This window comes from Myotis nattereri, assembly GCF_964212035.1.
Source record: "Myotis nattereri genome assembly, chromosome: 1".
Lineage (NCBI taxonomy): Eukaryota > Metazoa > Chordata > Mammalia > Chiroptera > Vespertilionidae > Myotis > Myotis nattereri.
Genome location: NC_138075.1, coordinates 8,429,476 through 8,445,599, shown reverse-complemented (window position 1 = coordinate 8,445,599; position 16,124 = coordinate 8,429,476). Strand labels below are relative to the sequence as shown.

The 16,124-nt window shown below is 54.6% G+C and overlaps 1 protein-coding gene across 1 annotated transcript in view; it reads right to left on the bottom strand.

Annotated features, from left to right (window-relative positions):
• DYNC1H1 (dynein cytoplasmic 1 heavy chain 1) overlaps positions 1-16,124 on the bottom strand; it is a 64,296-nt gene that overhangs the window by 14,713 nt on the left and 33,459 nt on the right. The window contains exons 29-47 of the mRNA XM_081113745.1: positions 15,303-15,462; positions 14,128-14,371; positions 13,782-13,965; positions 13,376-13,588; positions 11,568-11,806; positions 11,269-11,425; positions 9,372-9,599; positions 8,713-8,943; positions 8,445-8,585; positions 8,001-8,234; positions 7,715-7,921; positions 7,517-7,638; positions 6,668-6,833; positions 5,634-5,797; positions 2,961-3,090; positions 1,156-1,289; positions 609-723; positions 354-515; positions 55-269 (exon numbers count right to left, since the gene is read on the bottom strand). Coding sequence (XP_080969871.1) covers positions 55-269; positions 354-515; positions 609-723; positions 1,156-1,289; positions 2,961-3,090; positions 5,634-5,797; positions 6,668-6,833; positions 7,517-7,638; positions 7,715-7,921; positions 8,001-8,234; positions 8,445-8,585; positions 8,713-8,943; positions 9,372-9,599; positions 11,269-11,425; positions 11,568-11,806; positions 13,376-13,588; positions 13,782-13,965; positions 14,128-14,371; positions 15,303-15,462 — 3,446 coding nt within the window. The remainder of the gene's footprint in view (positions 1-54; positions 270-353; positions 516-608; positions 724-1,155; positions 1,290-2,960; positions 3,091-5,633; positions 5,798-6,667; positions 6,834-7,516; positions 7,639-7,714; positions 7,922-8,000; positions 8,235-8,444; positions 8,586-8,712; positions 8,944-9,371; positions 9,600-11,268; positions 11,426-11,567; positions 11,807-13,375; positions 13,589-13,781; positions 13,966-14,127; positions 14,372-15,302; positions 15,463-16,124) is intronic.

Sequence of the window (16,124 nt, the reverse complement as noted above, 5' to 3'; positions counted from 1 at the left end):
TTAGCTCTGGAGGGAAACCACGTGCTGGCCCGGAGCTGAGCGCAGACCGTGTACCTGTTGAAAAGAGCCGGGGACGTGGCCGCGCGGTCCTTGAGCCCCTCGGAGGACGGGTTCATGGTGAAGACAACGTGGAGGTTGCGGATGACCTGGCTGGTGAACCACTTGTACAGCTCCTCATGCGAGTCCAGCATCAGGCCCTCCTTCTGGGCCCCCTCTTTGCACTGGGTCATCAAGGTGGCGTACTCATCGCCTTCGAACAGACCAGGGACCTACGAGATAAACAGCACCATGCCCGACGGGTCCTGGTGACGCCACCACAGAACAGCCACCAGTGCAACAGGCCACTGCATCACCTCTCCATTGGCCAGAAGCGTATTCATTCGCTCCAGGAATCCAGAATCTAACACGTTGGACTCGTCCATTATAAACGCTATCTTTTCATTTTTGCAGCCAGAACGTCTCAGCACTGTCCGAAGGTCTTCGTCAAAGTCCTCCCCCGTGTACTTCCTGTGGACCTGCGGGGGCAGTGGCAGGTTAGCCCTCTCACCCCAGGAGCTCCGAGCAGGAACCAGAACCCACTGCTGGATGAAGAGCGTACGGAGACCCACCTTGATCTGGTACACACTCAAACCGTTCATCCAGGCCACGAATCGGGACAGGGTGGTTTTTCCCGCTCCACTGACCCCAATCAGAAGCAAGTGGCCTTGAGGCTGGCGGAATATTCTGAAACGGTACCAGAAATACATTTAAGGCTTTATGCTGCATTCCCCTTTTAATACTCGTGTTCTGCACTTTTCTAGGATTCAGTCTACAACATTTCTAATGTGTTTTAACTTGTATTTGTTAAATAACAATTTAACATTTTATTTGCCACGTCCAGTGCGATGAAAAGATCCGATGGCACGAGGGAGACAGGTCTAGGAAAGGGCTGTCAGCACAGGTGTGCAGAATTAGGAGGAGCTGACGGAGGTCTGCTTAGCAGGCAAGTGGGGGACAGAAAAGTGGGACTCATAAAGAAGGGGGGAGTCCCTGGGCCGGGGAGGCTGAGGTGGGACTTGGGAGGGTCAGTCGTGAGAAGAGCACCGGTCCCTGTGCCAACCCCCCACCCCCAGAGCAGCTCAGGTGAGTGGGGAGCTGTGACAACAAGAAGCCCACCGGTCGATCCTGAGCACGTGGTCCAGCACTTCATTAAACAGGACCAGAGGAACGTCAAGTTCTTCTTCATAGAAGACTTTCAGCCTTGCTTTGACATAATCTCTTAACTCTTCTTGGTCTACTGGGATGTAATCCTGGAGAAAAAAGGTAAGACCCAAATTACTAAGAAGAAATGATCTTAGTTATTATACCAGTCAATTATAATTCCACGTTACTGAATGACCCTCTGTTAAAAATGCAATAAAAGACGTCATTTACAACACAGCCAAGGAAAAGCACAAGGTAACTGGGACTAGATCTGGAAACACGGAGAATCTGCAGAGAAGGCCGACTCCCTGAAGACACGACGGAGACCTATGTGAGCGGAGAGAACCACGGTCCTGCAGAAAAAGCACCGACCGTGCACGGTCACTCCCACCCACAGACAATCAATGGATCCCAGCCGAAATCACAGCAGCGGGTGGCAGTTTTGCTGCAGCCTGACAAACCGATTCTGTCATTTGGAGAGGAGAGGCCCAAAGGGGTCAGGACCTCCCTACAGAAGAGCCAAGGGTGAGGCCCTAGATCAGACAGACTTATCACTGTCATCAGGAGGATGTGGTTTGTGCACAGGAAGTGACAAACTGATCAGTGGACAGGGCGGAGCTCTGAAACAGACCCGTGCACACAGAAGTCCATTTTGATAGTGACACTGCAGAGTAGAGGTCATTCAACAAACGGTGCTGGGACCGTGGATGTTCATGGGAAAGAAAATGCGTCTATAGCTCACTTCATACACAAACAAAACTACTGATGAATTGTGGACTTCAATAGTATTTTCTATAAGAACATTTGTTTCGCCCGGCTGGTGTGGCTCAATGGTTGAACTTTGACCTATGAGCCAGGAGGTCCCGGTTCAATTCCCGGTCAGGGCACATGCCTGGTTGTGGCTCAATCCCAGTAAGGGGCATGCAAGAGGGAACTGATCAATGATTCTCATTATTGCTGTTTGTATCTTTCTCCCTTCCTCTCTAAATGCAATAAAAACATATTTAAAAACAACAAAAAACGTTTCTATGAAAATTGAAGCTTTGTTTTTTTGCGGCCACATACACTTAACCCTTGTTTATTTGGCCGTGTGGCCTTGGAGTCGGACAGGCTTGCTCCAGCACCATGAACACACCTGCCCGCTGCCTTTGCTCCCGTCTGCCTGGCCAGCCCTTCCTGCCGCCCAGGAGGCCCGCGAGCCTGTGAAGACCCGACGCCAAGACCTCTCCCGACGGGCCACGTCCCTGTCTCGCCCTTTAGACTGTGACCCTGACACGCCCCCGAAATCAGCTGCTACCAAATGACGTGCACAGCAAGAGGACAACTCCCTAAAGCGCCCACCTCCTCTTCAGAAAGAAGGACGGCTCGCGGCTGTGCTGGAAACGTCGCCTCTGTGTGGGATCTTAGTGCATGAAACGTTCACACAAATGAGGGAAGAGTGAAGGGGAAGCTGAGGCTCTCCCTGCAAACGCGCTGGAGCCATTCCTGCTGGCTGGAGCAGCCGTCCAGCCACACTCCTGGGACTCTACCCCAACCCCTACGTTATCAGCGGCTGCAGAGACGCAGTCACTGTCACGCGTGTAACCACCTTCATTGACAGCGCACTTCCAGACAGACACGTTTTTTTGTCAGAGGATCATTCTAACCGACAGGAAGGCAGAGGAGAGGGCATGGCTGACTGACAGGAGGCGGGAGCAGGGCTAACTGCAGGGCCAGGTCACAGAGGAGAGGTCAGGGGTCACAGAGGAGGGACATGGCTGACTGCAGGGCCTGGTCACCTTGGACAGCCAGTTGCTGTACAGGATGGGCCGGCTCATGGCTCTCTCCTTGTCGATGTTGGGGAAGTGCTTCAGAGCCACCATGTCTATGTTCTCATCGGTCCAGCGCCGCTCCTCGTCCTCCACAAGCCTGCCAGGAGAGCAGCATGTGAGTCCGGAGGTCAATGGGGGGGTGGGAGGGGAACACCAGGTTGTGTGTTAAGGGTGACTCCAAGGGCTGAGATCAGTCTTTCCCAGAAATTTTTCATTTTCTACAAATGGAAAAAACCTGAGAATCTGAAGTCAAGATGCTTAAGCAATCCAAAGTTTTAACATCCTATATAATAAAAGGTCAGTATGCAAATTGTCCCCTCAATCAGGAGTTCCACCAGGGGACTGGGCCAGCCTGCCAACAGCCCGCGGCTCCTCCCCCCAGCCAGCCGGACCCCACCTATCCATGAATTCATGCACCGGGCCTCTAGTTAAATACAAAATCCTGAGACCTATGGCCCTACACTGAAAACAACTTCCTTAGAAAGGCTTAACCACGTGGTTTAAGAAGAAACCGTGGTCCAGGGCCTCAGCTTGTTGAACAGCGCTCTGAGCGCAGGTGCTGAGGACAGATGGGAACCGCAGTGTGCAGCTCCTGAGGTGCAGGCTCGTGAAGAAAACAGCAAGCAGGTGAGCTGTGCCTGTCCCTATGGCTGGGAGGGGACCTTGGGAGGTGACTACACTGAGCAGGCATGTCACGGAGTTACTGCAGTCAATCAGAACTAGATGCACGGTGGCTATGCCTACATTCAAATCTAAACAAAACCTTTCTCTGGTATTTTGGGAAAGCTGTGAAAATTGCACTACAGCTCAAAATTCATTTAAAAAATATTTACTGATTTCAGAGAGGAAGGGAGAGGGAGAAATAGAAACATCAATGATGAGAGAGAATAACTGACAAGCTGCCTCCTACACACTCCCTATTGGGGATTGAGTCCGCAACCCAGGCATGTACCCTTGACTGTAATCAAACCCTTCAACCCGCAGGCCAGTGCTCTATCCACTGAGCCAAACGGGCTAGCGCTCAAAATTCATTTTTTAAGTTAAAAAAGGGAGAGCAAGCCCTGGCTGGTGTGGCTCAGTGGATAAATGTCTGTCAGCCTATGGACTAAAGGGTCTCGGGTTTAATTCCAGGGGGCGTGCAGTCGATCAATGATTCTCCCTCATCACTGATGTTTCTATCTCTCCCTCTCCCTTCCTCTCTGAAATCAATACAAATACATTAAAAAAAAAAAATGTGTGTGTGTGTGTGGGGGGGGAGAGCAAAGGTAGCTCACATAATGAAAAGACTGCATTTTTAAAGCACAGAGCTGCCAGGGCTCATGTGCTGCTTCCCTGGCCCTGCCTCACACACCTCGCTCCAGGCTCTCAGTAAGGCAGCCCGTGGGCCCCAGAGATGCCCTCCAGCCTGGCCTGAAAACCATGGGTCTATACGGCAGCACCAAGACCCCAACAAGCCGGGATGAGAACAGCTGCCTGGGGGCAGGACACTGGTCTCCAGGAGGAACTGCCAAACGCTTCTTTCTCGGTCTGTCAGTCTGGAGGCAGCTATTGGCCGGGCTTTCCCAGGGGAGTAAATGCTGACTACCTGCCAGCGACTCCCAGCAGCTGAGATTAGCAGTGGCCAGAGGAGCTAGCCTGGTCCTCTGCAGATGGCCACCTGGGAGGGCGAGGGCCTGGCCCTGCGTGCATCTGCTCTGAGCCCTCCCTGTCCGTTGTGAGATCTGGCTCATGGGCATGTTTCCCCAAATGACATGCAATAGGAAACTTGGTGCTGTATTAAATACCAAGTCAGTTAAGATCTATTGTTTACTAAACATTTGGTTAAGGCAACACAAATTTAACTTTTTCTCACTAACCTAAAATGAGCCTAAAATTCTGTGAAGAATTGCAGTGTTGAAATACATAAAATTAAAACTGAAAGAAGAAAAAACTGACACAAACATTAGGAATTTATTGTAAAACAAAGGTGGTACGGAATTATAAAGAAGGCAAGAAAAAGGTCCTGATTTTACAAGGTCAGTAACTTTCAAGATTCCTTAAATGAGAAAAAGACTCAACTTTTTACTGTGACACTTGGTCTGACTCGGACCACAACCGGCTGTGACGGATACTGATCCCCACAGTCATTAGCAATTCCCTTCCCGAAGTAACAAGGAAAACACGAAGCGTACAAGACAATAGCGGACACAAGTGGCCAACAGTGAGAGAGAAAACCAATGCCTCAGACGCAGCTGCAACCCCTTGATGAGAACCAAGACAGGGGACAAGGAAGGGGGGTGGCTGTGGAGGCCGCACGCCACATCGTGTTAGAAGGCATTTTAACTCACGGGTGAACTCTGCGCTTGGACAAGTCATCACAGGTAACTACCTTGTGTGGTGCCCACTTGACAGAGGGTAAGGTGCCTCCCCAAGGTCACAGGTAACCAGGGGTGGGCGGCCACAGTGCGCTGTCACCCTTCTGCCAGGGGTGGGCATGATGAATCCCAGAAACAAGGCTGCCCTGGCCGCCTCCATTCCTTCCATTCCCAGCTCAGAGCTCAGCCTGGCTCACAGGGGGCGGGCAAGCCTCACTGAACCCCACTCAGAGGGTCAGAGGGACTCAAAGTGGGGGGACGGCACTGCCCGGATCCATGGCCTTACCTGTCTTGGAAGAGGCGCAGGGCTTCATGGGCCCAGATTCTGATGAGCCCTTCCACAGGCAGAGTTTCCAGCGGCCTCAGGGCCTCGAAGATGCCCCGCACCCACCTCGTCATCTCACGGGGCGAGTAGATGTAGTGGGGCTGTGTGTCCTGGGTGAACCTCTCCTGCGGGCACCGGGAAAATGGAGTTACATGTGAGTATCTTAAGACATGAAAAGTGGTCGAAAGGCCAAATGCTGTATAACATTCTTATATTAAAAGTAAAGAACCTAGCCCCAGAGTACTTAAGGATGGATTAAACAGTGTTGGAGCAACTGGAAACTGTCCAGAACTAAGTTAGATCCAAGTTGCTCATTTTATGTTGGAAAAAAACCCAAAAAAACCCTACGAAATATTCCTCTAAAAATATTTTTTTTAATGAAATTCCTAAGTTGAGCCTTTCTAGGCATGATTTTCATTAAAACCACAATTGAAACAAAGAAAAAGACTTACAATGATGACAATAATTCTGTAGGAAAAAACTACAATTATACAAAATTAAAAACAATTTCAGGAACTGGGGAAGTTGTTGCAACCTGCCCAGCAGCGCTCCCAAAGATCTGGAGCAAGATGGACGATGGCCGGGCACGGAAGCGGGCGTTCTCTCACGGCCCTGGGAAAGGCAGGCAGGCTTCCCCAGGGATGCCGGGGAGAACCACTGGGCTCATCCAGTGGCAAAGGAACGCTTCTAGTAAACATTAAGATGCTAACGAGGAAAGGCAGAGGCCTTGCAGGTGGGGGTGAGAGTCCAGCCGAGAGCAATGAGACAGCAGGTGCCGCTACAGACACTGCGGCCCAATCAGACAGGCTCCGCTCACAGCCACAGCCCCAGCGCAGGGCAAGAAGCAGCACAGAAACCTCGGCAGTCATGACCTGCGCAGGGGAACGCCGGGTGGCAGACTCTGGAGAAAGGCTCTTGGCTAAACGAGGGGTTGGAATAAAGCTGTCTCCTAGCAGAGCCCTCCCATGACCAGAGGGGCGGAGAAGCCCGCGTACCTGAGACATGGTGTAGAACTCCACCATGGCGGCGGTGAGCGGCTCCGCATACGTGCGCAGCGACGGGATGAGCCGCAGCATGGCCCGGTTGAAGGTGCCATAGATCTGCGTCAGCGAGGCGGGTCCCGGGTAATCCACGTACACCACAGGCACGTGACGCAAGAATCTGTGCAAAGACAGCGGGCTCAGCCTCCCGGTGAAGAGCGGTGCCCCAGCGCGGCGCCCGTCCTGGGCCGGACCCCAAGCTGCTCCCTAACCCACCTACACAGGCTTCACGCCAGTCACCTGAGCTCACACCAAACAGCTCAGGTCTGAGCCTGACACCTAACAGTAGATGCAAAGCACTTGAGAAAGAATTAAAACAGCGCAGGCTTACTCTAACCGGTTTGGCTCAGTGGATAGAGCGTCGGCCTGCAGACTGAAGGGTCCCAGGTTCGATTCCAGTCAAGGGCACATGCCCGGGTTGCGGGCACATCCCCAGTAGGGGGTGTGCAGGAGGCAGCTGATTGATATTTCTCTCTCATCGATGTTTCAACTCTCTATACCTCTCCTTTCCTCTCTGTAAAAAATCAGTAAAATATATTAAAAAACACACAAAACAAAACAGTGCAGGCTCATTTCAGCCTTTTCCTGGCCCTGCAGACAGTCTGTGCAGATCACTGCTGCCCGAGTGGATGCTTCTACCGCCAGTGCTTCCCAGCGCACAGCAGGGCAGGAGCCCAGGAGGGGCCCCAGGATGTCAGCCTTTTGTTACCTTTTTACAGTTAAACCAGATGTTTGTTGTGCCGCCTATAAAGCCACCCTGGAATTCGTGTGTCAGGCCAGTGAGGTCAGCAGAGCTGGCATTACCTGTGAGAGAGAGGCTTTCTCCCAGGATCCGTGGGTGGATTGCAAGCCCCAACAAACTGGATCCTCTCCAGCTTCACCCAGGTTTGATCTGAGGTTCGGTAGAAGCCTCCATGTTCCACCATCTGAGGGAAGCAGGAGGGGACACGTTAGGAGGATGCGCGCGAACCCGGGGAGCAGGGCCCGCGGGCGTAAACAAACCTGTCTGATGAAGGAAATGACCCTCTGCGTCCCGTACTTGTCCATGTCTGGCAAGTTGATCTCATCACAGAACAGCACCAGCCACTTGCCCAGCTGGACAGGAGCCAGGACGACGCCGTTGGGCGTGCGCCGGTACTCACAGTAGTGGTCGAAGGTCTTCAGCAGCAGCTCTGGAGTAGTGGCGCTCGAGAAGTTCAGACCCACAACCTGCAGACAGGACGACACCATCAGTATCAGAGGGCCGACCCAACCATGACAGCCTCCTGCCCACCTCCCACCGCATTACCTCCATGTCGGGCAGGGCCCGCAGGGCACTGAAGAGCGTCATGGTTTTGCCGGACCCGGGGGGGCCACACAAGACCAGTGGCTTGTGCTCGGCCAGCCAGGTGTACAGGAGGGCTTCGTGGCGGACCGTGTCCAGGGTCGGCACGACGACGTCTGGGGCCGCCACCTTGTGGGTCTCCACTTCAATCTGAGGCACCTTGGCCTGCCACGGCGACCACTCTCCACTGATGGACACCTACACAGAGAGACGGGGGAGCAGTCACCCCGGGGCCCCCGTGCCTCCTCACAAGACACACTCAGTTTCACACAAATCAGAACTTTCAAGCTAGTCTGTGCTCCTTGTACAGCATGAATCGAAGAGAAGCTGCTTCTAGAAATGGAGAGGGGAGTCCGAGTCCACAGCGAGGCTGCACTGAAGGGGGAGGCTGCGCCTCGGCCCACTGACCTCGTAATCAATGATGGGGATGTTGGGTGCAGCGGGCAGGGGCACGGTCGTGATCCTTCTGATGTACTCGCCCAGCTCTGCCCTCATTTTCAGTCGACTGTCCCCAGACAAGGACCAGAGAATGGCATAAACCAGATACCGCTGTGGAAAGAGAAGCAACTCGTTTTCCATCTAGTTCCCACAACAACAAAGCAGACGTCCATGCAACATTAACCCTGAGTGGCTCCTGGACGCTCAGAGCACATGCAGGGCACGCCGCTGCCCTGACCTGGATGTAGCGCTCCAGCTGCTCGATCTGCATGGGGAAGTCGGGGTGGTTGGCGTTGTACTGGGCCACGTTGCGGCAGGCCTGGTGCAGCATGGAGAAGAGGGAGCCCAGGCAGCGCAGGCGGGTCAGGTCCATGATGTGCTCCAGCTTGAAGGCGTGCTCCAGGGCCTTGGTGACCAGGCCGTTGGACGTGAAGTACGGCTGCATGATGGTTGCCGCGTCCCTTTGGATCTGCGAGAGGAAGGAAATGCCGCGTAACTCATTTCACGGGCCTGGGCACTTTCAGCGCTTCTAATCTAGGCCCGGGCGGGTCACTTGACCTCGGGAGAGTATATTTTGGATTAAAAAATGAAGGATGAGCTCAATGACCAATCCGCATCCCTTCATCCTGACGGTTCTCAAAAATCCTGTTTCCTGGGAACACCAGCGACGTGAAAGGGCAGACGTCCATCAGTCTGCGCGGGAAGGAAGCAGACAGAGGGCTCTTCTCGCTTTGGCAGCTGCAGCGGCGGGGCTTCCTCAGGGGCGGGTGTAACACAAACCTCCAGAGTGCCTGCCTGGCTCCCGCAGTGTGTGTGCGGGGGGGGGGGGGGGGGGGGGGGGACGGGGGACGGGGGGAGGGGGGACACAGCCCTCGGACCCGAGCTCGCGGTGCCTACCTGCAGCATCGGGGACGCAGCCTCCTCCCCCTCGTCCTCCTTGCCCTTGCGCCGGCGCTGGGCCTCGTCCTCCCCTTCGTCCAGGGGGATGCTGCGCAGCCGGGCCAGGAAGTTGTTGAAGATCATGTCTGTGCTGAGCACGTCCTCACTGAACCAGACCATGCCGCAGCGCGACACCGTGGCCAGGGTGGCGTACTTCAGGTCCTGCACCTCAAACATGATTCGCACCTGGAGGGAAACACCAAGCAGGTTGAACGATGCAGGTTTGGTAGAAACTGGATGTTAAAGTTCTCTTTCCTATGTATGCCCTGAAAGAGTGATTTCTATCCAATTTTTCTGCACTTCGTTTAAAAGAAAAAATATCTGTAGTTTGTTTGCATCACTACAACCTCCACTAATCTCTCCCCGTGAGAATCTGGGCAGGAAAAGTGTGGTGGTGAGAGCAGTGACACCCGACAAAACGGGCCCTTGGAGGAGAAGCCACGGCTCCGGGAAGGGGATGCCAGCAGTGAGCACCCTGCTCATCGTGGCCCATGCTCCCGGCTGGAACCCGCTCGGCCCTCACCAGTGTCCGGGGCAGGCGCACAGCGTCTCCACATTACAGACGGGCTGGGGCTTTCCCAGGTCCCACAGCCACCAGATGGTGAGGTGGAGATCACACCAGATGCCCAGATTCCGGAGCCTCACCCTTGGTGCTCACCTGCCTCCGGGAGAGCAATCCCTCTCCGACAACAGAGACTCTACTGGACAATGCGCTCTGAGAAAACACCCGACTAGTCAAATCCAGACACGCGTCTGAGTGGGCACAGCTGCCGCGGCCAAGCACCTCGGCCATGCTCCGCTCCTCCTTTCTCACACCCGCCTCTGGTGGTCCATCGGCCACTCCCTACACCTTCGCTTCCGACCCACCCCCATGGCTCTGCCTGGTGCCAGGGAGCCTCCAAAGGTCCCCTTGCTCCCAGCCTGTCCTCCAACCAGCAGCCAGAGGGGTCTTTGGCAACCAACAGTGACACTCTCCTGACAGACTCTCGCATGCTTCCAGCTCACCCAGCGGGCAGGCTCAGTCCTCACACGGACCCAGAGGCCCATGTCCTCTGTGATCTCACTGCCTTCTCCCCTCGTTCTTCCACGCCAGCTGCTGCCTCTTGCTTCCCTTGCACACCCGGCACCTGCCACTTCTCCTGCCATCTGTCCCTTCACCCAGAACGCCCAGAAGGCTCCTCACACCCCTCAATCCCTACTAAGACCCACCTTCCCAGTGACGCCTTGGCCGCCCCAGCCGACAGGGCAGCCTCCACCTGCCACCAACACCGCCCGCCCTCTCCCAGCGTCCTTTCTGCTCACACCATCGCCTCTTCTCCTGCCCATCTGTCCTCCCGGAGACTGTGAGCCCCGGGACTACAAGGTTCTGTCCATGCTCTTTATTCCTGCACGCTCAGCATCTAGAATGGGCCGCACACGACGGCTCCAAAAACACTGGGTCAAGAATGAACCTGAACCCCCGCCAGGCCTGCCCACGTTTCCACGTCTGCAGGCGGTGTGCTCAGGGCCTGATCCAATGCTCACCCCCAGGGACGGCCATGACAGCATTGCTATCTGAATCCGTCAGGTGCCACCTTCTCACAAACTGTAACTTTAGCAACCCTACCTCCAACCCCACTCACAGGGTCGTAGGACAGGCTGAATGTGCTTAATATTCAGATCGTGGAGAGTTACGTATAAGCCCTGTGAGATGCTTCTCACTAGCCCTGGGCGTGAATAACCCAGCGCGCAGGCTGACTGAGGTATCTGCACAACCAGCTGCTCCCCCCGGAAGCGTCTCCAGGGCCAGGCTCCGCGGGCACTCGGTCTGCAGTTGGGACGGGATGGGACGGGCTGCAACAGAGGCAGTGCCTACATTGGGCGGGAGGCTGAGGCGCTCGCCGTTGGGCAGTGTCAGGAGCTTGTTGTCATCCAGCACCGAGTTCAGGTTCTCCACCCACTCCGGGTCCACGTCGCCGTCGAAGATGACCCACTGGCGCTTCTGCAGCTCGCCCCGCACGTTGTCGATGATCCTGTGGGAGGGTCACAGCTGGGACTCACTGGGGTTAAGCTTTTACACGCTCGCCCTGTGACGGTTTCTCAGCTGTGTAACTGCCTCAGACTCAGGCTGCAGAGCGCCAGGTTCCACTGGGACTCACTGACCGAGCGACTTACTTTCTCAGGACATGTGTGAACAGCCCATCGGTCCATTCCCTGGTGTTGGGGTCCAGGGTCCCGTACAGGTGGTCTTTGCTGATGGCCTTGGGGTCGATGATGTGGGCCACACCTTCCACCCCCTCGAGTCTCTCCAAAGCCTTGAGAAGAACGCGCCAGGCCATGCTCTTCCCGCTCCCCGAGGGCCCCACCATCATCAGGCCGTGGTTGATCTGGGTGATCTGGTAGAGCTGGAGGACCTGTGGGCAGACACACAGCACGTGACCTTCCAGAGAGAGGGGCGAGCTTCTCCAGCCACTTCCCATGTCAATAGCAAGAAATGTGCGGTGTGGCTTCTTAAAGGCAAGTACTAGAACTTCCTTTTTTTAAATCCTCACCAGAGGATATGTTTTCAGAGGGGGGAGGCGGGAGATGAAAGAGAGAGACAGACAGACAGACATCAATGGGTTGCCTCCATCTGCCCCGACCGGGAATGGAACCAACAACCTTTTGTTTTACAAGATGATGCTCCAACCATCTGAGCCACCTGGCCAGGGCAGCACTGAAACTTTTTTCTTTTATTTTAAAATATTTTTTTAATTGAATTCCGAGAGAAAGGAAGAGGGAGAAAGAGATAGAAACATCATTAGAGAGAATCATTGATCGGCTGCCTCTTGCAAGCCCCCTACTGGGGATCAAGCCTGCAACCTGGCATGTGCCTTTGACTGGAATCGAACCCAGGACCCTTCAGTCCACAGGCCAACGCTCTATCCACTGAGCCAAACCAGCTAGAGCAGCACTGAAACTTTTTAACCAGAGATAAGTCACACAGGCCACACCTGCAGAACTATCTCACAAAGGTTGTAACTACACTGTGGAGAGCCCTTCGGTGAGTCAGGAAGGTGGGAGCCAGTGGAATGGGAGACGCTGACCCAGTTGCCTGACAGACACCAAAGCCCCCCCACGCCCCAGGAGGGGAGACCACGGGTGTTCAATGCAGACAGTGCGCTCAGGCACATGCGCACTTTTCCTCATGTGAGCCTCCCAGAGGAAGGGAAGAGGCCAATGCAGTATGTCAGCCATGAGTTGGTTAGAGACTGACGCTGTCAGTCCTGGTACTAGAAAGTCTTGTAAATAAAACTCTCATTGGCGTAAACATTTTCTGTTGTAAATCACGCCCTTAGCCAGCGTTTTCAGAGAATGAACTATCGCACATAAGTAAAATTCTCAGGTAAGTTTTGCTCTCTCTACATTTAAGTTAAGAAAAAAGTACAGTCCTGGTGGGTGTGGCTCAGTGGGTTGGTCCTGGTCCCGTAAACCAAAAGGCTCAGTCCTGATGTGCCTGGGTTGCGGCTCAGTCCCTGGCAGGCCCAGACACTCAGAAGAAAGGTGATTGTTGTTTCTCTCTCCTCTCTCTCTCCTCTTCCTCTCTCTAAAAATCAATAAACACCCCTAACCGGTTTGGCACAGTGGATAGAGCATCAGCCTGCAGACTCAAGGGTCCCAGGTTCGATTCCAGTCAAGGGCATGTACCTTGGTTGGGCACATCCCCAGTAGGGGGTGTGCAGGAGGCAGCTGATCCATGTTTCTCTCTCATTGATGTTTCTAACTTTCTATCCCTCTCCCTTCCTCTCTGTAAAAAAATCAATAAAAAGAAAATCAATAAACATAAATCTAAAAAAAGAAAAGATAAAGAAAAAAGTCCACACAGGCGTGGGGACAAGCCATAAGCCCGCAGGCCTGGCCTCTGACAGCTCTAAGGTCCTCGTGTGCATGTCCCGCAGTTGTCATGGCTGCAGCCGCCCCACCAACGGAACAAGCCCAGGTACCTTTTCAACCCACATTCCGCCAACTTCTTCCCCGTCTCCGTACGTCAGATACATCTCCTGACACACTTTCTTCAGCTCCTCCCGCAGCGCGGTCATCTCCCCGCGGTGGTACTGGACGCCGGGGAACACGTCCGACAAGAGACTGAAGAGCAGTGGGATGTCTTCCGCCACCAGCTTTGGCACCATCGTCTCACAGACGCTCTGGATCAGGATCTGCGCGGGAGAAGGGGCGAGCACGTCGCACTGCACGTCTGGCTGAGCCCCTCACAGCCAGGCACCATGTGAACGTCACTCCCCGCCCCGCCCCCGCAGTGCATCGCACCGAGCGCTCCCACGTGGTTCAAGGTGGAAGGAAAGTTTAACCAGTGCCCAAGGTTTCAGTGGCTGAGAGGACATGTGGACGAACCTCCTGTTCAGGCAGATTTTCTGCAATCTCTCCTTCATCCACTACTTCGCCTCGTTCTTCCTTCTCCCTCTTTATCTTCTGAATCCTCTCTCTCTTCACGTTACCCGCACTCACCAGCACACTCTTCAAAGCTCGAAGCCCAAAGTCGTAATGGCTCTGAGAAGAGAGCTGCTCATCGCACAGCCTAGAAGAGAAAGCGGCTTCTAAAAACCGTGCACTTTGTAACAAGTGCCGAGTCAGGAAACGTGAGAAGACTATGCAAGATGCTCCGTAATTGGAGGTAAACTTCAAATGGGCACGTTGGGCACCAGCTAGAAATGCGATTATGAATCACTGAGTCACTCACTTAAAGAAGGGGACGATCTTGTTGGCAAGGACTTCGGCCGTGCGGAAGCCCTGTGAGTACAGCATGACCTGGGCAATCAGCTGCCGGTCGGGCTTGGTCATGGCCAAGCTCCGGAACAGCTTCTTCAAGTTGTCTGGGAGGTTGGACCTGCCCGCGTAGCCAGGGTTCATGGTGATGAAGATGGCCATGTCCGGGCTCACCTTGACTTGTTTGTTCAGCAGCTCACAAGTAATGGGGGCAGAGGCTGAAAATCGGGGGAGAGCGTCAAGACTCATGATGTTCAAAAACTACATAAAAATCTCTCTAAAATTACAAAGCACCATTTCCCCGCCGGCCTCGAAGCCCACAGCCCAGGGCTGCAGGGAGCCGCTCGAGGCCTCTCCGCAGGCACCATCTCCCCACACCTCACCCACGGACGTGTCCGACTGTGGAACAGATCGACCCCAGGCAGAAGGCCCTGCTCTAGGGGTGTGACACGGTGTGTCACGGGCCAACGCTCGGTGAGTGATGCAGCCTAAGGACGGCTGCAGAAATGACACCAACCCAAGTGACACGCCTGGCTGCCTTCGGTCACCAGTTCCCCTTTCTGAGGGTCGTTAAAGGCACCCCACACTGAGCCTGCGGGGCGGCATGCACCGGCTCCAGGTACTGATTTCGCTGCTTCTATCTGCTTTATGTAGGAGGTCTGGACATTGTTTCATAGGACAAGTTACTGTTATTCTGGGGTAAAAGGACACACTGCAAGTTCAACTGTGCACAGGAACTACCCAACATCGCCACGTGGGTGCACTCATCCCAGTGGGCCTCTCCCTCGGCAGTGATGCAGCCCTCGGAGCTCTGCAGGCACTATCATGACCTCATTCCCCCAGCTCCACGGAACCCGGGCCAGACAGGTGGCGAGGAAGGCTGGCTCCGGGGAGGGAGGGAGGGGGAGCACCCAGGGCTCACCCAGGCACACGCTGTGGGAGGGGCACGGGGATGCTCGGGCTGGGCTGCTCTGGGACAAGCCGTGCAAACTGCTGATGCGGAGATGCCCCGGGCTTCCCTTCCACCTGCACCCTGCCTGCAACAGTGAGTCCTGGGGGCGAGTGAAATGCTCCCTCACTTCGGATCAAAGCCGTCCCCAGTGGCATTCCCCCCACATTCCGAGTGGCCGTGGAGGAGGGGAGCCTTACTCTTATCGAAGTTGGGGTTGGAGTGCTCCCGCAGCGCTTCCTGGATGCACTGCACCTGCTGGGACACGGCCGACAGCATCCGCTCCTCCAGGCGGTTGAACTCGTCAAAGCAGCCCCACGCTCCCACTTGGCAAAGGCCCACAAAGATGCGTCCCATCGCCTGAAACAGCAACAAGGGCGCTAAAACCAGCTGCCGCGGCGCTGGCTCAAATCCTGCCTGCGGTGACCTGTCCGACCCGGTCCTGGGCAAGCGCCATCTGGGAACCCACGTCTGCTCATCTCTGACGTGGGACTAAGAGCACCTCCCGCCCAAGGTGGCTGTGAAGACGTAATCAGGCTCCCAGTGAGGCGAGGGCCCGCCTACCACAGCAAGAGCTTCATCAACAAGAGGGGTCCTTAGTGGACAGAGGGGCCATCACACCTTTTCCTCTTGTGCCCAAGTCCTAATGACAAAGCTGTCATTTGTATTTTATCACTTTCTGTTGCTTAAAACATTTCTTTTAAAAAACATATATTTTTTTATTTATTTGAGAGAGGAATGGAGAGGGAGAGAGAGAAACATCAATGATGAGGGGAGATCATTGATCGGCTGCCTCCTGCATGCCCCACACTGGGGATCGAGCCCGCAACCCAGGCATGTGCCCTTGACTGGAATCGAACCTGGGAACATTCAGTCCACAGGCCAACGCTCTATCCACTGAGCCAAGCCAGCCAGGGCTTAAAGAACTTTCTGCATAACCTGCGTTTAGGAGCCCTTCTTTAAGAAAAGCGGTATGTTGCACTAATGAGGGGACTCTGAAAACATGAAGCTCAATGTCGAAG